This window comes from Hyperolius riggenbachi, chromosome 12, assembly GCF_040937935.1.
Source record: "Hyperolius riggenbachi isolate aHypRig1 chromosome 12, aHypRig1.pri, whole genome shotgun sequence".
NCBI lineage: Eukaryota > Metazoa > Chordata > Amphibia > Anura > Hyperoliidae > Hyperolius > Hyperolius riggenbachi.
In genome coordinates this window covers 80703180-80726448 of record NC_090657.1, presented here as the reverse complement: position 1 = coordinate 80726448, position 23269 = coordinate 80703180, and the positions used below count along the sequence as shown (strand labels likewise).

General features: G+C 47.0%; 1 protein-coding gene across 1 annotated transcript in view; it reads left to right on the top strand.

Moving 5' to 3' along the window:
* LOC137540949 (protein-glutamine gamma-glutamyltransferase E-like) overlaps positions 1-17079 on the top strand; it is a 75987-nt gene extending 58908 nt beyond the window's left edge. The window contains exons 11-15 of the mRNA XM_068262123.1: positions 1302-1541; positions 8831-9157; positions 12784-12947; positions 13173-13306; positions 16880-17079. Coding sequence (XP_068118224.1) covers positions 1302-1541; positions 8831-9157; positions 12784-12947; positions 13173-13306; positions 16880-17033 — 1019 coding nt within the window. The 3' untranslated portion in view covers positions 17034-17079. The remainder of the gene's footprint in view (positions 1-1301; positions 1542-8830; positions 9158-12783; positions 12948-13172; positions 13307-16879) is intronic.
* Positions 17080-23269: the final 6190 nt, after the last annotated feature.

Below are 23269 nucleotides of genomic sequence, written 5' to 3'. Positions count from 1 at the left end.
GCTTCTTGCCCTCATGCAAGGCCGGGGTTGTTGTGTCTCACAAAGCGTGGCCTTCTCCTCCTGCGCCTCCTCCTGTTCCATCACGTCTGCTGCTGCTGGGTTAGCGTTGCCGCGTGGTCCCTGTTTATTGAACCACTTATCTTTATTACATTTATGACTGCATGGCGGTACAAAGCATGCTATCCGCACGCTTCTTGCCCTCATGCAAGGCCTGGGTTGTTGTGTCTCACAAAGCGTGGCCTTCTCCTCCTGCGCCTGCTCCTGTTCCATCACGTCTGCTGCTGCTGGGTTAGCGTTGCCGCGTGGTCCCTGTTTATTGAACCACTTATCTTTATTACATTTATGACTGCATGGCGGTACAAAGCCTGCTATCCGCACGCTTCTTGCCCTCATGCAAGGCCGGGGTTGTTGTGTCTCACAAAGCGTGGCCTTCTTCTCCTCCTGCGCCACCCTCCTCCTGTTCCATCACGTGTGCTGCTGCTGGGTTAGCGTTACCGGTCCCTTTTCCTGGAACCTCTTATATGTATTACATTTATGACTGCATGCCGACAAAAAACATGTTACCTGTGCAAAGAAAACAGACATTTCCCGCATTTAAAAGACAGTTTTCCCTTTGAAACTTTAAAATCGATTTTCTCAAAAACTATAAGCTCTTTTTGCTAATTTTTTTTTCCTCTTGTACCCACTCCCAAGGTGCACATACCCTGTAAATTTGGGGTATGTAGCATGCAAGGAGGCTTTACAAACCACAAAAGTTCGGGTCCCCATTGACTTCCATTATGTTCGGAGTTCGGGTCGAACACCCGAACATCGCGGCCATGTTCGGCCTGTTCGGCCCGAACCCGAACATCTAGATGTTCGCCCAACACTAGCTGCATGACAAATCTAAAATATTTTACATTTATTGGAGGAACCACTCCCTTCCTTTTCATATTGCTGGGATTTTTTCAGCAAACTGGTGGAGGAGATAAAAAAAACAAAACCCAGGCTGCTACTGATGTCACAGGGGAGGTGATCTCAGCTTGTGTGAGATTTCCCATAGATGATGCCCCTGTGCGGTAGGGTAGCTGACACACACCATGATCTAAAACCTCCTAAGTTCAGAAGTAATGGCTGCCACCACCCTAGTTATGAAAAGAGGGGGGAAAAGCAGACACATACAAAGATAAATAAATACTCCTTCAAGCGTATGAGCATTTCAGTGCATGAGTGGTGCAACTAAATATTTTGAATAAAGTTTGGTTTGGGTCCGCTTTAAGTGGATTTTTATTTCTTTAACATATGGCTTTTATCCCGTTTAGGTGCGTACCGCTTAGGGCCATGCTCTGTCCATGCCATTAAAGAAGGGGATATTGACCGGCCATATGATGCTCGTTTTGTCTTCAGTGAAGTAAATGGAGATGTAGTGTGGTGGCAGATCCGTGATCATAAGCGAAGCATGCTCCGTAAAGACATTACTGCAGTTGGAAAATTCATTAGCACAAAGGCCATCGGTTCCAATGGACGTCAGGATGTAACGGACTACTATAAATATCCTGAAGGTAGTCTATTTTTTACAAAGGCCAAACTTATAAATTTACGAAAGTCTCCTGTAATCCACATTGCTGAAGAGATTTGTTCAAAGCAGACTAAACATGACCGCTAAGCTATAGCTTCGCCACAGGATTAGAACAGCACAATGGCTACTGGCTGTTTGCAATTCTGGTCCAAATCAGGAAAAAGGGTGAAGGCCTTATGGTAAAAACTGCACCTCCATCGGTGCCTATTATAAGTTGATTTGCAATGAACAAATTTGGGCAGATGGCAGTGCCCACTATCTGGTGCCCCAGGCACTAAAATTTACCACCTTTGCCACAATTCATGGCTTTTGTAGTGGCTGGGCACCAAAATTTACTTTTTTTTTTTGCCACAATAGAGGCAAAAGCTAACTTTTGGCACCTGATATAATTTACAGGCACTGAGGCAAAGTGCCTAGTGGGCAGAGCATCCACTATGCAATACTGCAATTTGCATATCTGCATTCCTCGGCACTCGTAAATTCTATCGGACTGAAAGTTAGCTGCTCTGTGACAGAGGTGGGGGGTCTTTGTGTTGGGCACCACTGTGGGATCTTGGTTAGGCATCAGTAGGTTTTCTAGTGAGTAGGGTTAAGTTCAGCCATGGTAAAATATCAGTAAACATTACTACTGTTGGAATCCAGCAGCAGAATATTTTTTTTCTCCTTCTTAGGGCTTGTTTCCACTATAGCGAATCCGCATGCAGGCACCGCATGCGGATTCGCATAGGCAATACAATTGTATGAGATTGTGTCCACTTGTGCGTTTTGGCGTGCGGGGGAAATCTGCACAGCAGAGCTGTCGGATTTTGCGTGTGGCAGGAATGTGGGCGAATCGCCTGCAATGCTTTTTTTTAATAGGGAAATCGCATGCGGCTTTGTCATGCGGATTTCCCCATAATTTCGCGTGCGATTTCGCATGTAAAGCTATGGAGCTTTGCACAGGCAGTGACATGGTTAAAATCACCTGGTTCCTTGCCATGCGAAATCGCATGCAAAATCCGCATGCGGAAACGCATGCAATTTCGTCCGCGGTGGAATCCAGGCGATTCCGCAACAGTGGAAACGAGCCCTTAGCAATGTTCTACTAGTGGTAATCCCCTGTGCTTTTTGTCTCAACAGTGCTGAGCCAGGTTGGCTATAGGATCTATTGGTCTCCAGTGCAGAGAAATATCTGATGACAAAATCTTGCACAGTAGGGTTAGCATAAGTCTCTAGGATTGGATTGAAAGTGAATGGAAAACCTATTTAACAACTTAACCTGTATAGCACTCTCATAGCCACTTAAAGAGAACCTGAACAGAAAATAAAATTCAAAATAAACAAACATGTCATACACAGTGCTGGGCCGAAATTGCGCATTAGCGTAATTACGCATCGTAATTCACTACAAATGCACCGTAAGCGTTACGTGTAAGGTTACGGTATTACGCGTAATTAATTACGCGTAGACCGTAGGGTTATGTTTTACGCGTAACAAATTACGCGTAAGACAGTAAACTCCCATTGAAATTAGTCTGCCGTAATCGCGTAAAATTACGCTCCCGTATAATATAAAAAAGCCGCCGACTTTAAGGGTTAATAGCAAAGCCCCCTTAAGTGCTAAGAGCCTCAAATTTGGAGAATATATTAAGGAGATCAGAAGGAATAAGAGGAAAATTTTTTTTTTCAAAAAGACCTTATAGTTTTTGAGAAAATCGATTTTTAAGTTTCAAGGGCGAAAATGTCTTAAATGCGGAAAATGTCAGTTTTTGCACAGGTAACAAGTGTTTTATTTTCATAGATTCCCCCAAGTGGGAAGAGTTTTACTTACTTCGTTCTGAGTGTGGGAAATATTAAAAAAAAACGACGTGGGGTCCCCCCTTTCAGACCTCTTTAACCCCTTGTCCCCCATGCAGACTGGGATAGCCAGAATGCGGAGCACCGGCCGCGTGGGGCTCCGCACCCTGACTATACCAGCCCGCATGGTCCATGGATTGGGGGGTCTCGGAAGGGGAGGGGCAGCCAAGCTTTCCCCTCCCCCTCCGAGCCCTTGTCCAATCCAAGGACAAGGGGCTCTTCTCCACCTCCGATGGGCAGTGGAGGCCGTGATTTCCTGGGGAGGGGTTCATGGTGGCATCTGGGAGTCTCCTTTAAAAAGGGGTCCCCCAGATGCCCACCCCCCTCCCAGGAGAAATGAGTATAGAGGTACTTGTAGTACCCCTTACCCATTTCCTTTAAGAGTTAAAAGTAAATACACAAACACATAGAAAAAGTATTTTAATTGAACAAAAAACATAACCACGAAAAAAGTCCTTTAATATTCTTAACCATTAATACTTACCTGTCCCTTTAAAAGCCAGTTCCCACGCAATATCCTCGGAAATATACTAATCAGTTACAATGTAACAAAGTTATTACAATACAACTTTGTTACATTGTAACTACGCCGTACCCGACGTCACTCACCGCCGCCACCGCGTCTGTGCTGCAGGACCCGACAGAGCTCTGAGCTATAGCTCAGAGCTCTCTAAGCATCTTTGTATTTGGGCTCCAAGGAGCCCCATTGGTCCTTAGCAGACCAATGGGGTTCCTTCTGATTTGAAGGAACCCCATTGGTCTGCTAAGGACCAATGGGGCTCCTTGGAGCCCAAATACAAAGATGCTTTCGAGAGCTCTGAGCTAATATAGCTCAGAGCTCTGTCGGGTGAAGGGACGCTAAGTCCCCGCCGGCTCCGCTGCCCTCCCCGCCTCTCCCACATGTCACCTATATACATGCTGGCACCCATGGGTGCCAGCATGTATATGAGTGACAGGTGTGGACGGCGGGAGCCGGCGGGGACTAGCGTGTATGCGGCGGCCGGCGGGTGAGCGGCGAGTGACGTCGGGTGCGGTGGTGGTACAAAGTAACAAAGTTGTTACATTGTAATAACTTTGTTACATTGTAACTGATTAGTATATTTCCGAGGATATTGCGTGGGAACTGGCTTTTAAAGGGACAGGTAAGTATTAATGGTTAAGAATATTAAAGGACTTTTTTCGTGGTTATGTTTTTTGTTCAATTAAAATACTACTTCTATGTTTGTGTATTTACTTTTAACTCTTAAAGGAAATGGGTAAGGGGTACTACAAGTACCTCTATACTCATTTCTCCTGGGAGGGGGGTGGGCATCTGGGGGACCCCTTTTTAAAGGGGACTCCCAGATGCCACCATGAACCCCTCCCCAGGAAATCGCGGCCTCCACCTCCACCGCCCATCGGAGGTGGAGAAGAGCCCCTTGTCCTTGGATTGGACAAGGGCTCGGAGGGGAGGGGAAAGCTTGGCTGCCCCTCCCCTTCCGAGACCCCCCCCAATCCATGGACCATGCGGGCTGGTATAGTCAGGGTGCGGAGCCCCACGCGGCTGGTGCTCCGCATTCTGGCTATCCCAGTCTGCATGGGGGACAAGGGGTTAAAGAGGTCTGGGAGGGGGGGAGAGGGGGGGGACCCCACGTCGTTTTATATTTCCCACACTCAGAACGAAGTAAGTAAAACTCTTCCCACTTGGGGGAATCTATGAAAATAAAACACTATTGTTACCTGTGCAAAAACTGACATTTTCCGCATTTAAGACATTTTCGCCCTTGAAACTTAAAAATCGATTTTCTCAAACTATGGTCTTTTTGAGAAATTTTTTTCCTCTTATTCCTTCTGATCATCTTAATATATTCTCCAAATTTGAGGCTCTTAGCACTTAAGGGGGCTTTGCTATTAACCCTTAAAGTCGGCGGCTACCTAACATTGATCCATGCGTCAACTTTTCCGCTTGGCAGCATGACCTTACGCATTAATTGCTAGTAGGATTTTACGCGTAAACCTATAACGTAATAACCTGAATTATGGTATACTTACGCGTAATTGCGTAAGTGGTATGCGTAATTATAGACATGTACCGAAATTGACTGTCTATGCCGTAAGCGTAATTTCGTAATAGCGTAAAATTACGCGTAATGATCCATAAGCGTAGCTTTCTCCATTACGACCAGCACTGGTCATACATACCTGCTATAGTCTACTCAATCTCTTCCTCCTCTCCTGCATCCTGTTTGTGCACTGTGATCAATTTTAATTCTCTGTCCTCCATTTTGAAAATGGCCATTACCTCATAACCGCTTCCTGGTCAGCACTGTTAAACTGTAATTTCACCCACTTGAGCCATGGGGAAACATGGACATTACCTTGCACATTCAGTTGTAACTGACAGCTGCTGATATATAACTGACAGCAACTGGTATACTTCAGTTCTGACCAATGGCGGCTCCAGGATTTTTTTGGGGGGTCTATGCAGGTGCTGGACCAAGTTCTGGGGTAGCTGATGACCAGCGGCACGCAAAGCGGCAAAAAATGGGTGTGGCCATGACCAGATGAGGGCGGAGCTAACTAATTTAAAGTGAACCCGAGGTGAGAGTGATATGGAGTCTGCCATATTTCCTTAAACAATACTAGTTGCCTGGCAGTCCTGCTGATCTATTTGGCTGCAGTAGTGAACTGAATTACACCAGAAACAAGCATGCAGCTAATCTTGTCAGTTCTGACAATATTGTCAAACCCCTGACCTGCTGTATGCTTGTTCAGGGCAGGGATGGTCAGTCAGTCAACGTTGCTACGCTGGAACTATGTGTAGTTTTACGCAATTGTGCTTTGCTAAACTACAGCTTTGAAATCAAATATTCGCTTTGTATGCATTTTGTAGACTGCATACACTACACATAATTGTGTATTTTAATGCACAGAGGCTTATGCCCGCATGCAGAATTTTATGCAATTCCTCTTTAAATGCTTATACGGGAACTCTTCTATGCATACATTCCCTTTTTTTTCAATGCGTAAATTTGTAAGCATACAATCGCACGCTGAATTTAGACGCAAGAACCTGTGTATTGCGTAGTGAACTACGAATGAGTTAAACTATGGTTATATGCTACACGTAGCGGTACTTCACTACGCGTAAATTCGTTAGCATAGTTTTGAAACTTCACCTACGAACTACAATGTGTAAACTCGTACTGGCGTAGTTTCTACTCATCCCCAGATCAGGGACTATGGTTGAAAGAATTAGAGGCAGAGGACTAGCACAGCAGCCAGGCAACTGGTATTGCTTAACCTCCCTGGCGGTTAATTTATTTTGCCAAATGGGCAAAAATCTTTTTTTTTTTTCTTCCCATGTAAAGCTACCAGAGTGGTAGCTACATGAAACACTAGAGGGCGCATGTGGCCCTCTAGTGCGATCATCGCCGGCATCAATAGCAAAAAGGGGAGCGCGTATATAACGCGTTCCCCTGTTTGGCTTTTCCTGTCGCCATGGCGACCGGCATGACGTTGTGGACATCCTGACGTAAGGCGCACTCGATCCAGCCCATAGCGCTGCCCGGAACTCATTGGGCCGGGCAGCGCAGGGCTCTTTGGCCTCTTCTGCCGCTGCGTGCGGGCGATCGACGCAGAGTGGCAGCGATCGAGCTGTGCGCGCGGCTAGCAAAGTGCTGGCTGCGCGCACAGCACTTTGAATGGGGCGAATCGCCCCAACAGAGCCTGAGAAATCCTCCTGCGTGGCATAGCCCGAGCTCAGCTGGCAGCCTCAATATTATTCTCACCTCGGGTTACCTTTAAAAGTGCAACACGAAGGCAGTGGACCTAAGTTTTGGTGACCCTTTCCTAAAAAATTTCACAATTGTGCAGGTTTATACACACAATGTGAGCAGATTTGCCCAGAAAATACACCTACTAATATAAACAAAAATGTACTCGCCTGCAGCAAACCTCCTGTCCCGGCCTCTGTCTGGCGCGCAGCTCCCACGATCCTCTGCAGCCAGCAACTGAAGCTCCCGCACTGAGCAGGGCTACGGGAAAATGGCACCCGTAGCCCTGCAGACTCAGTCTCCAGAGCAGGGCTTCGGACGCCATTTTAACGCTGCTCTGCTGCTGCCGGTGAACTGACCAGGGGTCGAGTGGTGCATGGTCACGGGTGAACGGCGTCCACTTACTATTTCCAGCCATATATTCCCTGCCATATTCGGAGGGGAGAAGCGCAGTGGAAGGAGAGCTGTGAGCAGCGGTGAAGGGGGCCATCTCCATACCCCCCCTTCACTCACCTTAGGTGCTCTCCTTCCCTCGCTCTCCCCTCCTGTAACGTGCGGGCGGGACTTGCCTCTCCTCGTTCCGGCGCCGGATCTGCGTGCTGCTGCTCTAGTCTGGACCAGACTTGCGCACGCAGATCCGGTGTTCCGACGAGGAGAGGTAAGTCCCGCTGGCTGCCCGCATGTTAATTCATGAGGGGAGAGCTCTCCTTCCACTGCGCTGATCCCCCTCCTGCTGTGGGACACCTGGCTACCTATGCTGGGCACGTATACCCCCTGGCTACCTATGCTGGGCACACCTATTTTGGGGAACCGCTGCCATATTACATCTCTTTTGGGAGGATACACTACGGCAGAGCTCAAACTTCCCAGGCAGACCTTTTACATCACTGCTAAGGTCATGTATATTTGGCCCCACCCATGACCATGCCCACATTATGCTTGTCCACACCCATTTTTTGGCATGCAGCGCAGGGGTTTTCCAGCTGAGTCCACTCACCTCTTTTTCCCAGGACTAGACCCCTGGAACTGACACTGCATCTATTAGATGCCAAAAGTCAGTTCACGCTGGAGGGTGCTTCAGCACCCTCTGGCGCCGCCACTGGATCTGACAAAATATTGTCCAAATTGGAAGGGATCACTGTATGAAGAAAATGGTGAGCGTATGAGATAAACTGACAGTGTGGTAGGTATGTAAGATTTGGAGCTACGTCATGTGTGTTTTTTTTAAAAAATTGTACTCACTTCAGGTCCCCTTTACGGGTGGAATCCAACTTGAGTTCTATATGCTGTGCAAAGGGAAGGCTGCTTTAAACTTTCTGCATCCCTTCCAGTGTGAATATCTAAAACGTGTATTTTCTTCTCTGTGTCATACGGTCACTGTCAGAACACTGTTATGGTCAGACTATAGCCTAGAGACTTTCACATGCGGTAAGTGGCTGGGCTGGCTAACTATACAAACTGGCTCAAGTGCTTCACAGGGCTTTGCTGGTAATCGCATGACTTCAGAAGTTGGGTGCTGTCAAGGCTTGGCTATAGGAAGGTGCAAGAGTTATACTTTGGGGGGCAATCATGGCAGCACTGTCCCTTAGAGATGTTAAAAGGACTGGATCTTATTCATTTGGTTATGTTTCCCATTTCAAGTCCAAATCCACTCAACATTCGCTATATTTTTTTTTTTCAGGAACCCCAAAAGAGAGGGAGGTCTATCAGAAGGCACAGTTAATAATCAACAACTCATTTATTAGACCTTCCTTAGATGCTGCATCTTCAAGCCATTCATTCTCTGTGGCTGTGGACCCAAGGCCTAAACTGAGTCTCGAGGGTGCAATTAAACATGAGGATCCCCATATTGGTCAGGATGTTGCATACACGCTGAACCTGAAGAACACAAGTGCAAAAAAGGTGTCTCTACAGATCAAAATGACTGCTACAGCCATCATGCACACCAATACTCCAGTGAATGATATAGACCACAAAGTCCAGTTGGCTAGCTTGGAGCCCAATGAAGGTGTGTCTCCACTCTTACCCAATTACACCTCAGTAAGGACACCGTGTTTTTACATGGGTAGGGAGGAGCATGGACCCAAATTAGAGATGCTGCTTGAGTTTGATCATGGCTAAACTAGAGATGAGACAAATTGGGGAAGTATAGATGACACATTTTGCCATCTCACCTAAGCTAGCCAGTCTGTGGTGACTTTACTGATCACAATTTCTAAGGACTCCTAGAGACTAGGGATGCTCGTTCGGATTCCGCGGAAATGCAATTTCCGAAATTCCGATCGGAGATTGCATTTCCGCATCGGAATGCGGAAATCAGTTATTCCAGTGTGATAGGCGTATTTCCGCCGGAAATCACGGAAATTTCCGTCGTAAATCGCGGAAATTCCACCCGACTTTAACATCGATTTTCTCAAAAATTATAAGGTCTTTTTGAAAACTTTTTTTATGCATCTTGTTACCAAATTTTCAGGGTTTATTAAACTGAATCTTGTAGTTTCTAGAACTTAAGGGGGATTTTCTATTAACCGCTAAAGTCAGCGGATTTTTACTGTAATGTAAAATGCAGAAAATCTGCATCTGCCTATTTTCTGCATTTACATTACAGTAAAAATCCGTCTAATTTAGGAGTTAATAGCAAAGCCCCCGTAAGTCCTAGAAACACCACATTTTCAGGGTTGATTACACAGAATCTTCTGAACAAGATGCAAAACGTTTTCAAAAAGACCTTGTTTTTGAGAAAATCGATAAAGTCGGGTGGAATGTCCGCGATTTACGGCGGAAATTCCGCATTGGAATGCGGAAATTGGTAGCAGAATCAGTAATTTGGCAATGGCGGAATGTGGATTTACCGCGGAATCGGAAATTGGCATTCCGACCATCCCTAAAAGACACTGAAGGGAAAAAATTGATTTTTGTATGTAGTACAGCTAAGAAATAAAACATTAGGAGCAGACATAAATTTAATATTTCCAGTACAGGAACCGTTAAGGAACTTCAGTTATCTATGCAACAGAGCTATTGAACTCCAAGACTTTCAAAGTCTCAGAGCTGTCTTGAGAAGTGTATTATCTCAACTGTCTGAACAAATTCTGCAGAGAAGTGTTCAAAAGTTCACTTGCCTGCTCTGTAAAATCACTTACTACCAGTTGAGGCATTTTCCTACCTCTATCTGGCCAGCTGGCGCCAGTTAGCCAATCGGGTGCACTGTCATACACCCTTTGCCTGCCATGCCGATCTAGCAGGATCTGCACAAATTAGCATTCAGGTAGGAGGCTTGGTTGGACGTAATCGATTACATCTTTTACAGGGACCGCCGCGTGTAGGCATCTCCCACAGTCCCCTCCCTAACCACTCACCTGTCAACCGCATCCTTGTAGCTGCAAAAAACAGAAATTTAAAATCACAAACACTGGTTCGCACGACAGCCCCAGCCTCTCACTTGCCGGGCCCCCAAACCACCATGCGATACCCAGAGGGAAATGTGGGCGAGCCTTGGCTTCACCCCCATCACCTCCAAACTGAATGCAGAGCCAGGGCTCGCCCACATTTCCCTCTGGGTATCGCATGGTGGTTTGGGGCCCCTGGCTGTCGTGCGAACCAGTTTGTGCTATGTAAAATCCTTTAGAATGCTGAGTAGTGTGTAAAATCCTTTAGAATATTGAGTAGTGTGTAAACTGCAAATATTAGAGAATGATGCAATGTTATAAAAACACTATATAACTGAGAATAAAAATGATGGTTGTGCAATATGGATAATTACTAGAACATTAGTAGCAAATCGATACATCATTTTTTTTTTTTTTTTTTTTTCAGTGTCTCTGTAAAGGACATCCGAGGTGAAAATAAATTTAGGAGGATAGATGCAATGGTTTCTCATCCAAATGACTTTTAGATATTCCAGTCTTGTATTTTAATCTAGTTTTTAGGTTTTTACTATTTCATTCTCTAGCATACTTCAATGAAGGTGTCATTGGGCAGAGCTCAAATCTATATATATTTTTTTTTTTCTCCTGCTCTCAGAAGCCATAACAGGAAAGGGTGTTTTTGTTTTTTCTTTATGGCTGTAATTGCTTATCAGTGAGGGTTATGCTATAGTCTGACCCAGTCCTGACCTGCACAGAAACTCACTTGCATACCTGAATAACTTTTTAAGAGGGAGAAAGGGGAACACAGCCTAGTTAATTGTGTGCTTGGCACTATACATACACATGTCTCTCGTCACCGGTTGTCCTTTACCATACGTAGGCAGGAAAGTATTAATCACTCACATTGCAAAAGACCCTAGGATCTTACACATGGGCCTGGCTTTCTTAAGCCCCATCTACACTATGGGACATTGCAGCGATCCGGCGGCTCGATTAGCCGCCGGATCGCCTCTTCCGCGTGCCCGCTTGCCACACGTGTGCCAGCATCAATAACCGCTCGCTTCCTGCTCGTCCCCGCGCCGCTTATCTTCCGCTCGATTCCCTGCCATTGTCCCCTAGCGGAGCGAGCAGGGAATTGGCGGAAGCAAGATCCGTCCTGTCGGATCTTATAAATCGAGCCGCATCAGCGGCTCTATTGATGAGGAGCATCGCGGCCGCATCTACGCGTGTAGATGCGGCTTTGACATGGAGAAATTGACACGGGGGGCTACATACATGGGGATGGAAGGGTGGCATGCACTGCTGCACATGGAAGGGCGGTGCTCCCCATGTAACTACACCAAACCAAAACTTCTCATAAATGACTTGTGTATCACCTAATTGACAAAAATAACCTGTCAGCACATTTTACAAGCAAAATAGTCATTTGAAATGAGCTCCTGGTTAATGTCCCTTCAATATTACTTTTCTTGCCTATATTAGTTTGTCATATTTTTGCAATTAAAGCTGTATTTAATCAATGCTTTCCTACTGTATAACCCATACAGATATCCTATTTGCTTTTGTGCACAAGTAGTATTTAGAAAATACAAGTTGAGTGCTGTAACAGCGCGGGAAATTTGGGCACAGCCGGCGCCACCTTAGACCGTAATAGGAATTACGGTTATAGCAGCGCACAGTGAGTAACTTCAGCACCGTCACAGAGCTGAACTTACTTTTAAAACACTGTAATTCGGCCTCCAATAGTTGGAAACTGAATTACATTCCCCACTATCCACGTGGACCTGGAGTGGGAATAGTATTTAACGCCGCTGAGAACTTGTGCAGCAGGATAAGCGATATACTGGCTGTATCCTGTGCCCAAATCTCCCAGCGGCGAGCTCACAGTATTCTTCTCTTCGAGAATAGTAGTTCCCAAAGTAGTTGTTCTGTGAACCACAGACAGGACACAGGGCTGGACCTTACAGTTTGCTAACTGCCCTGGCTGTGCACATGCTCAGTACAAAAAAGCCAGGGACACAACCATTCAGTTGATGCAGGGACGCTTGCATTTTATTGTATAGAATAAATCTTTTAGAGCAAAGAAATTCTGGGTTTCATACCACTCTAAAGTAACATGGATAAGGGTAAGACAGGTGAAAAATCTTTGAATTATGCCCAGTTCCTGTGCTGCTCTCCATGAAGGAAAGATCCACTGTTATGTTTAAAATGGGCTAAGTGGTGTCACCCATGTTCTGTAGTGTTAACTTTTTTTTTTCTTTTCTAGAGAAACTCCTACCATTTACAATTCAATACGAACAGTATGCAGGCAAACTAACTGCAGACCACATGATCAGCGTTGCCTGTTTATGTGAAGCTACAGAAGGAGGTGAACAACCAGTTATTTTCAATGTAGTGTTGACACTGAAGTCTTCATCCATTGTGATAAAGGTATGACATGAACACCAGCCCCAAGCCCCCTCTTTCCTCTGATGCAAGGCACACACAATGAGATTTGCTGGCAGATTTCAAATGCGGGTTTGTTTTTTTTGTTTTTTTCCTCCGTACATCCTGGAAAAGATTTCCCATAAACTAGCAGCACAGTAAATCTGCCAGAATCTCAGTGTATCTAGCATTAAGCTGCTTGGCACTGTTAAATTTTTTTTTTTTTTCCAGGGTCCAGATACAGCAAAAATCAATCAGCTCATCAGTCTAGAGGTGACGTTCACAAATCCCCTTCCTGAACCGGTTGCCAGCATTACTATGACGGTAGAAGGCAGTGGGCTCGTACAGGCCCCTGAAAAAACAAAGTAAGTGTATCAACACATTAAATGCTTCTAGTTTTCTGATCTGACATAAAAACTAAATTTGACTGGTTGGCACTTGGCAGTCTTTGGTTTTGCATTCCTAAAAGGGCTTTGTGCAGAACTGTTGCCACATTTTGTGGTTTTGTGTTTTTTTTTTTTTTTTTTTTTTTTTTTTTTTGTGGTGAGGGTCACAACACATGCTGCAAAATTACATCAGTTTCGACAAGTGGAATGCACATGCCTTCTTTCAGGTGGAAGGGCATAGTAGCCACATGCCCAACTTACAACCCCCCCTGCTTAAAGTGTATCAGAAATATTAGAAAAAAATCCATACCTTGTGCTTCTTCCAGCCCCCTCTGGCCTGATTGCTTCCTCAGTGCGGTTATCCACCTCCTTGAGTAAAATGAGCCATAAATTACACTTCTATGTTCTGTCAGATTTCTACTACCTACTAAGTGACAGGGTTTGGACTAGCCAACTTCTTTATAGGGGATTCTCAGGGATATATAAATTTTCAAAAGCACTTAATGAATGGCAGTTGCTCTGTCGCACTGTCAAAAAACTGAGTAGCGAGCAAGAAAGCTGGACAGCATCTTCCCCTTTTTTTTTTTTTTTTTTTTTTTAAATCCTCTTTAGGGAATATATTTTAAAGAATAAAGGCCTTGCTGAGAATACCCTATGAAGAGATGGACTAGTCCAAAACCTGTCACTTTTGTCAGATTTCTACTGCCTACTGTAAGTGACAGCATTATAGGAGTGCATTAATTTATGGCTCATTTTACTCTGGAAGAAACGTACTTTTTTATTTGTATGTTTGCAGATATTTTAAATTTTAGTTTTTTGCTGTAGTGCCCCTTTAACATTTAAAATAAGGACTGACAGGGCTTCTTCGCACCTAGGGTTTTTTTGTCCCTAGTCAAGGAGATGCAAGTAGATTGTGCGGCATGGAATCTAGTTTATTTTCAGTCTGTGAGCAGAATTTAAATTAACCAGTCAAAATATGCAGCTAGGAGTTAATCCCAAAGTTGCGTTATTGACGAATAGTAGGTCAACTACAAATTCGGCCCTGTGCATACCCATAGGTCGGATTCTACTCTACTGCCACCAGCCGTCCCTTCGGTATAGGTATCGAGATGACTCCGACCCCCTTCCCTCCAATCAGGATAGCCAGATGACCCATCCCCTCCCTTTCTCTCCAGTATAGGTAGCCAGATGACTCCCTTAATCCCTCTTTCCCACCCCCTTTCAGTATAGGTAGCAAGCTTGCCTTCACACCGCAGCAGCCATCAGTGTCATTCATTTCTCCACTTGACTTCAGAAGCTTCCTCTTCCTTTCCATCTCCAATGCTGCCTAAGCCCAGAGCAGGGACAAGGTCCTCCAGCACCCAAGGCTGAGACACCAAAGTGCGCCCCTCCATCCCTCCCACCTCAGCTGTCACACACAGATTGCTATTGGACTAAGAGGGCCACAGGGCCCACAACCTCCCCAACACCTTAATATCTTATCTTTACTTGCAGTCACTGCTATGTATCCCCTTTTCTTATTTCTTTCCGTTTCATACACAATTAGGAATGACAGCTGAATGAATTGTGCGCTCCCTCCCAGGGGCGTAGCAATAGGGGGTGCAGAGGTAGCGACCGCATCGGGGCCCTTGGGCCAGAGGGGCCCCGAGTGGCCCTCCCTCAACTGCAGTATTAGCTCTCTATTGGTCCTGTGCTCATAATAATCACTTCTACAGATACTTTGAACAGTAGTAATCATTAACAAACTGTTCCCCACCCTCTTCTTGCATCTCTGACACTGTAGTTGCCATTGGCAGGTTTTGGTGCGCCGTATCAATTGTTATGTATAGAGTGCTTGGGGGGCCCCATTGTAAAACTTGCATCGGGGCCCACAGCTCCTTAGCTACGCCACTGCTCCCTCCTACACTGCGCCCTGAGGCTGGAGCCTCTCCAGCAGGGGGACTCACCTGGAGGACCTCTGCGCGGTGTGCCAAAAATGGGTGTGGTCAAGCACACCGTGGGCGTGGTCATGGGTGGGGCCAAATATACATGACCTTAGCAGTGATGTAAAAGGTCTGCCAAGGAAGTTTAAGCTCTGCCGTAGTGTATCCCCCAAAAATTGATGTAATCTGACAGCATTTCACCAAAGACACAATCTGGTAGAAGTTCCTCAAATACAGATAATATGGAAGTGGTTCCCCCAAAATAGACAATGTGGCAGCAGCAGTTCCACCAACATACACATAATTTGGAAGCAATTCCCCCAAATACGCAAAACCTGACAGCGGATCACCCAAAATACACGTAACACCCAAAGGACATATAATCTGGCAGCAGTGGTCCCCCAAACATACACAATCTGGCAGCAGTTCCCCAAAATACACGTAATCTGGCAGCAGCCGTTCCCCTAACATACACATAATCTGGCAGCTGTTCCCCAAAATACATAACAGCGATTCCACAAAATGCAGATAATCTGACAGCAGTTCCCCCAAAATGGGTACCCCCAGGTAGCCAGGTCTATAGGTGTCCCCAGTATAAGTAGCCATGAGTATAGTAGTCCCCAGTATATGTAGCCAGAGGTATAGTTGCGTAGTATATGTAGCCAGGGGTATATGTGCCCAGTATATGTAGCCAGGGGTATATGTCCCCAGTATATGTAGGCAGGTGTATATGTCCCCAGTATATGTAGGATATCTATAGAAAGAGACGGCGCCCCCAGCCCCCCACCCGGAGGGAGCAGAGCAGGGAAGGCGAGCTATAGGGACAGCGGGGATAGGCGGACATCTCCCTAAGCCCCCCACCCACCCATCACTCACCTTTGTGCTCCCCTTCCTGCCTCTCCCCGCCGGCGTTTTTAAGTGTCGGCCCGGCGGCGAAAGTGGGCGGAGACTTGCCTCATTCCAGTCGCATGGGACGCTCCGCTCTGTGTGCGGCTAGAAGACCAGACTAGCCGCACACAGAGCGGAGCGTCCCATGCGACTGGAACGCAGGAAGTCTCCGCCCACTTTCGCCACCAGCCCGACACTTAAACGCTGGAGGGGAGAGGCAGGAAGGGGAGCACAAAGGTGAGGGATGGGGGGGGAGATGTCCGCCCATCCCCACTGTCCCTATAGCTCGCCTTCCCTGCTCTGCCCCCCTCCACACAAGCCAGGGTGAACGGCGTTCACTTTGAAGAAAAAGTGGGTGGACGCCATTCACGCAGGACTCGACCCCCTGCTCTCCAGCCTATGCCTCGGCCCAGCCCTGCCTAAGCCCATAGCTGCCAGGCGCAATGCAAATGTGCACAGAGAGCAAGATTGCTGCAGCACAGGCGGCTAGCAGCAGAGTACCATGGTCAGGTGCTTGCCTGATCCCTCTGCATTTGCAAGCTTGCAAATGCTGCACCAGTTTAGCCTGCTGCTTTGGTGCCTTGGCCTAAATGCGGCCCTGAGGTTGCAGCTCCTTACAGTCCCTACATTCTTCCAGCAGTAGTATGCAGCTCCTTGCCCTTCCCTACATTCCAGCAGTATAAATTGGTAAGGTGATTGATATTTGTCAAACTGAACTGACGTCTCAATATTTTGCATGTAGGCTGAAATCTCTGCAAAGCAATCAGGAAGTGAAAATTATGTTGAGCATCACCCCATATGGAACTGCCGGCCTCAAAAATCTCATAGTGGATTTCTACTCTCCCCAGTTCTCTAATGTGAAAGCTACATGGCCACTTCAGGTTACTTCAGATTAAAGAGTTGAAATATAAAAGCAATTGTAATAAAATGACTGAACATTGAGGTTTGTGGTGTGTGTTTTTTATTTATTCCCCCCCCCCCCCCCCCTGAGCACCCCCCCCATTTAAAAAAAACTTCCAGCTTTTACTGATGGCTAACTAAAAATGAATAAGAATAAACAAGCTTTCGGTTTTGCAGCCTTCGTCAGGCTTACATCCTGGATGTAAGCCAGACGATGGCTGAAAGCTTTATTCTTAATCTTTTAGTTAGCCAATCAAGGCCGGCCCTAGACTTTTTGCTGCCTGAGGCAAGTTTTGAAAAAATTGCCGCCGCCGCCCGCTCTCCAAACCCCCCCCCTTCCCCATGGGGGGCCGCTGAGCTGGAGGGGTAGCTGCCAGGACGGAGATATTGGGCCTAGCGGTGGGGGGGGGGGAGGGGGGGTCGGGCCCCCCTCCCTCACCTGGGTCCCCCTCCCTCACCTGGGTCCCCCGATCTGCGCTCCCCTCCAGCTTTAAATGTAGCGTAAGCTGCCGACAGACAGTAAGAGGCACGGGCGGGGATCACTCACCTTCCTCGTTCCAACGTGGGCTCCACTGACGTCACTTCCTGCAATGCCGGCCACGTACAATACAGTGGGCAGCGTTGCAGGAAGTGACGTCAGTGGAGCGCACGTTGGAACGAGGAAGGTGAGTGATCCCCTGCCCGTGCCTCTTACTGTCTGTCGGCTGCTTACGCTACATTTTAAAGCTGGAGGTGAGCGCAGATCGGGGGACCCAGGCGAGGGAGGGGGGGTCCGACACCCCCACCCCCCACCGCTAGGCCCAATACCCCCATCCTGGCAGCTACCCCTCCAGCTCGGCGACGGCACCCCCGCACTCACGGACGGGCGGATGCCGCCCCTAGAACTTTGCCGCCTGAGGCAAGTTTCACCCCGCCTCATGAGCCCTGTAGCCAATAAATGGTATCATCCTGATTTGAAACTTGTGTAGTTTAATCACCTTGCTGAAAGAATCTTATTCAGATGGTGGTAAGACGTTAAAGGTTCCAGCAATGTGTTCCTTGTCTTCTGTTCTGACAAAGATCCTGATGATGCCTTTGCTATGAAAGGGAGAGATGCTGTTTACAAACAAGCTTGCTTTCTCAAAACAGAGAATTTGCTATAATTCAGGTTGGCAGAAGCTCCGAGATGTCTCCCAGTGCATCACTGCTGAAATGTGCAAATTATCCATTGTTGCCCTTAGAAGCTAAACACACCTCCAGGTCCGCTGGAATGCAATCTGTCAGCTTGTTAATTTGTACAGGGCCATAATGCACACAGACTGTTTCGGAGCAATTGATCCTCATCAGTGCATGGCATGGATTAATTTGGCTCTATGGAGTAGGGCTTGTAACACCAAGAGGTACAGACTAACCAGCAAGCTCATGGTGAACCAGAACTCATCCACTGGCGCACAGAAGGGGGTGTTCCGGTGTCTGGAACACCCCCCTGCACCGAGATCAGAAGTGGGGCTGCCGTGTGTGTACGGCTGAGGGTCTGGCTGGCAGCAGGGGCACCCGAGGCATCACACTGCAGGGGACCTCGCTTGCTGCGGGCAGTGGCATACAGGCAGCGGGCATACAGGCAGCTGCGGCGAGAAGACTTTCCACTTACCTTCCTCGATCCTGCCAGCTTCTATCTACATCCTGTCCCGGCCGGCGTCTGTCGTTATGGTAACAGCGCCCCCTGTGATGACGTAACCACATGTCATCACAGGGGGACCTCTTACCGATGCGACGCGCGCCAGAAGAGGCTGAAGATAGAAGCTGCGCGCAGGATGAAGACAGGTAAGTGGAAACTCCTCTCTTCCCCACTCCCCTCCCCCCCCCCCCCCGCCTACCTATCTAATCTATGGGCATATACCTATCTAAGCTATACTGGGGGCAACTATATGGGCTACCTATACTGGGGGGGGAAACCTATAGCTGGCTACCTATACTGCGGGCACCTATACCTGTCTCCACGTTGGGGGTGCATTTCACGCCCTCACCCTGGGTGCAATTTAGCCTAGAAACTGCTAGTATTTGGCTCCACCCACTCCATGTTTTGGCCATGCCCATACGCTGCTAGGAATCCCAACCCCCCCCCCCCCCCCCCCCTCTGGAAATCCTGGATTTTCCCCTGGGACTCCAATGGTCCTAAAAGCCCCTACTAAATGCTACGTACAAATTTACAAGCTGACACATCATTGCATTCCAGCAGAACTGGAGGTGTTTAGCGTCTAAGGGCAACAATGGTTAATTTGCATATATTCATATATTCAGCAGTGGTGCACTGGGAGACCTCTCAGAATTTGCTATCATTCAGGTTGGGGTGAGCTGTTTTTAAAAAGGCAAACTTTTGTTTTTCCATGCGTTTTAGTAAGGGGGCTTTTAGGACAATTGTAGCCCTTACTAACCAGCAAGATCCTGGTGAAACAAAACTCATTTGAGTGTGTATGTCCCTCTCATAGCCTATGAAGTAGATGCAGCCTAGAGTGTATCCTCACAAGCCAGTCAGGAATAATGTATACTAGATGTGCTGTAATGTAACTAGCACGGAGATGTGTAGTTGCCTGTTGCCATGCAGATCAGCTAGTGATGGGAAGTTCAGATCATTTCAAGGAATTGGATCATTCAATTCAGTTCATTGAAAAGATCCAGATCTTTGAACAAGTCATTTGATTCATTTTACTGTGGATTTAGACTGGGGAGTGAATGACTAGCAGGACAGGACTTTCCCTGCACTGTGTACATTCCTTCAAGCCTGGCTGCTAGTATAGCCAGGGCTGGGTTTGTACTTCTTACCGCCCAAGGCCCACTTTTACCATCTGCCCCTAACCACACAGTATCCTACCACAAATGGACAGTGGGTGGAGTGGGCAATGCATAGAATTCCCATTCCAACGGAGCAATAGCATATGTGGTCAGTAGAAGAGCCAGGCACCTGACAGAGCTATTGCTGAATTGTTGCCTGATGAAGCAGAATCAAACCTGTGAAACGCAGTGCATACTTGGAGTTCATAAATAAAATATATTGACTGTCTTTACTACAGTCGCTGTGTTTACTTGGAGGTAAGTCCACCACTACCTCTATTTACTAATTTTTTTTTTTCTTTTTAAGCTTATTTAGCTTCCTTTTTATCTGTTTGGCGCCTCTGTTCTCTTGCATAATGAGTCCACCCTGGGTGGAGGGTTGAACCCCCTTTTTCTCATCTACAGAGCGACTTCTTTCTGAGTGGGGCCAGGAAAATCTCCCACCTGCTTTTACAGTGGTTGCCTAATAGAGTAACTGTTAATACTTACAGGATTACCATCTAGTAACCATTTACCAGTACATATTACACTATTGGGGCTCTTGGTGGTCCTTGTTTTACCTTTCATTTGTTTGGACACTTAATCTGCAAATAATGCCCACTGACTGTCTGCAGTCTGCCCCTTATTTATCTGGTGCCCTAGGCCGTGGCCTTGCCAGAAATCCGGCCATGAGTATAGCTAGGTGTCAGCAGTAAATAGCCTTGCTTAAAGCAGTTAGCAGTAATGTTATATTACTTTAATTTACTTTAAAACAGAACTTAATTTAATTCTGTTTTAAGACACATGATATTGAGACTCAGTGCAGGATAAGATAACCTTCCCCCACCTAAGAGGTCCTTGCCACTCTGCTCTAAAAGATACACAACAGCATAATAGCTGTAACAAAAAATTCTTTGTTACAGCTGATATAAATCTTAAAAAAAAAAAAAATCTGCAGGTTTCTACTTCCTGATCAGGGCCGGCCTGCTCATGAGGCGGGGTGAAACTTTTGCCTCAGGCGGCAAATTTCCAGGGGCGGCACCTGCCCGTCCGTGGGTGCGGGGAGCTGGCCGCCAAGCTGGAGGGGAAGCTGGCAGGACAGGGGTATTGGGCCTAGAGGGGGGTTGGACCCCCCTCCCTCGTCTGGGTCCCCCGATCTGCGCTCCCCCTCCAGCCTTAAATAGAAGCAGCCGCTATTTTTAAGAGGCACGGGTGGGAAGGACTCACCTCTTCCTTGTTCCATCGTGCGCTCCACTGACGTCACTTCCTGCAACGCTGCAGGAAGTGATGTCAGTGGAGTGCACGCTGGGAAGAGGTAAGCCCTCCCAGCCCGTGCCTCTTACAAATAGCGGCTGCTTCTATTTAAGGCTGGAGGGGAGCGCAGATCGGGGGACCCAGGTGATTCAAACCCCCCCCCTCCCCGCCGCTAGGCCCAATACCCCCATCCTGCCACCTACCCCTCCAGCTCGGCACCCCCATTTTTGCAAAATTTGCCTCAGGCGGCAAAAAGTCTAGGGCTGGCCTGAATCCTGATTCATGGAAGCAGACATATTGTTTACAGCCTGTGCTTTCAAATGGGCTTATCCCAAGTGTCACATGACTGTCATGGCAGATAAGCCAATTTAAATGCACGGGCTATTAACAATGTCTGCTTCCATGAATCGGGAAGTAGAAACACATCCTAAAATCTGCAGTTTCAACTGACTTTTTTTTTGTTTTTTTGTTTAACCCTCTGGTCGATACAATTACATCACCCAGGAGGGGCGCAGTACTGTTTTATTTTTTAAATCATGTAGAGAGCCCTGGGCTCGCTACATGATAGCAGCTGCGCAGCGGCATCCCCCCCCCCACCCCCCCCCACCCACTCCGATTGCCTTCGGCGATCAGAGTAAGCAGGAAATCCTGTTCAGAACGAGATTTCCTGCTGGGCTTCCCTGGTCGCCATGACGATGGGCGGGATGATGTCACGGACGTCGTGATGTCGGAGTCCCGATCCACCCCTCAGCGCTGCCTGGCACTGATTGGCCAGGCTGCGCAAGGGGGAGGGGGGGCTGTGCAGTGGGTAGCAGTGGATCGGCGGCGATGGGAAATTACACGCAGCTAGCAAAGTGCTAGTTGTGTGTAACAAATTATGCAAATCGGCCCACCAAGGCCTGAACTCCTCCTGTGCGACATACCCCGAGCTCAGCTTGGGATTATTGCTCAGGAGGTTAAAGATTATGCGGTTTATCTTTTAGCGCATTAGTATTTTTATTAGCATTTTTATATTAGTATTTATAATTAGCATTTTTATATTAGTATTTATAAAGCGCCAACATATTACGCAGTGCTGGACATTAATTTAGGTTACAGACAATATTTAGGGGTGACATACAGCAATACGACAATACAGGAATACAAGAACCAGATCACACAGCACAGTAGGAGTACAAGGTAATACTTAGTCAGTCTTTGGATGGGAGCATGGAGATTAGATAAGTTAGGTTCACTCAAATGCATAGCATGGGTTCACAGTAATGGAGGTGTATGATCAGGTAGGACACAAAGAGGACCCTGCCCAAAGGCTTACAATCTAGAGCGAGAGGTAGGGGACCAGAGTTCAGCTGTGGGTTTAGAGCAATTGTGAGGGGTGGTAGGCCAGAGTTAAAAGGTGAGTTTTGAGGACTGTCCTAATGGGTGGAGGTAGGGAGTTCCAGTGTGTTGGAGCGGCTCTTGAGAAGTCTTGGAGGCGTGCATGGGACTTGGTGATGCGGGGGGATGATCAGGCGACGTTCATTGGAGGAGCGGAGTGAGCGGCTTGGTGTGTATCTCTGAGTAAGATCAGAAATGTAGGTTGGGCAGGTTTTATGGACTGATTTGTAGGTCAGACACTATCTTGAATCTGATTCTGGACTGGATAGGAAGCTAGTGGAGGGATTCACGGAAGGGAGCCGCCCTGGTGGGGCGATGGGTAGAGATGTTGCGAACCTCCGATTTTCGGTTCGCAAACCTTCGGAAGGTTCGGTTCGCGTAAGAAGTTTGCGATCTGCCATAGACTTCAATGGGGAGGCGAACTTTGAAAAATAGAAAAAAAATTATGCTGGCCACAAGTGGTGGAAAAGATGTTTCAAGGGGTCTAAGGCCACATACACACATCAGACCATAGTCTTTTGAAAATTAAAGATCACAGACCAATTTTACCCCCTTCTATGTAGTATGAGAGCCATACCTTCAGTCTATTCTATGGAGCTGAACTCTCCATCAGAAAAAAAAATTGTGTGCAGCATCTTGCAAAGGATCAGTATCTGCAAAAGATCTGTTCCTGGAAAAGATCCGTTCCTGCAAATTGCATTCATAGTCTATGAGATCTGCAGATCATCATACACACGTTGTTTAACTGACATTCATCTGCAGATCAGACAATCCTCTGCAGATCTGAAAATCCATCCTGGTGGATCTGATC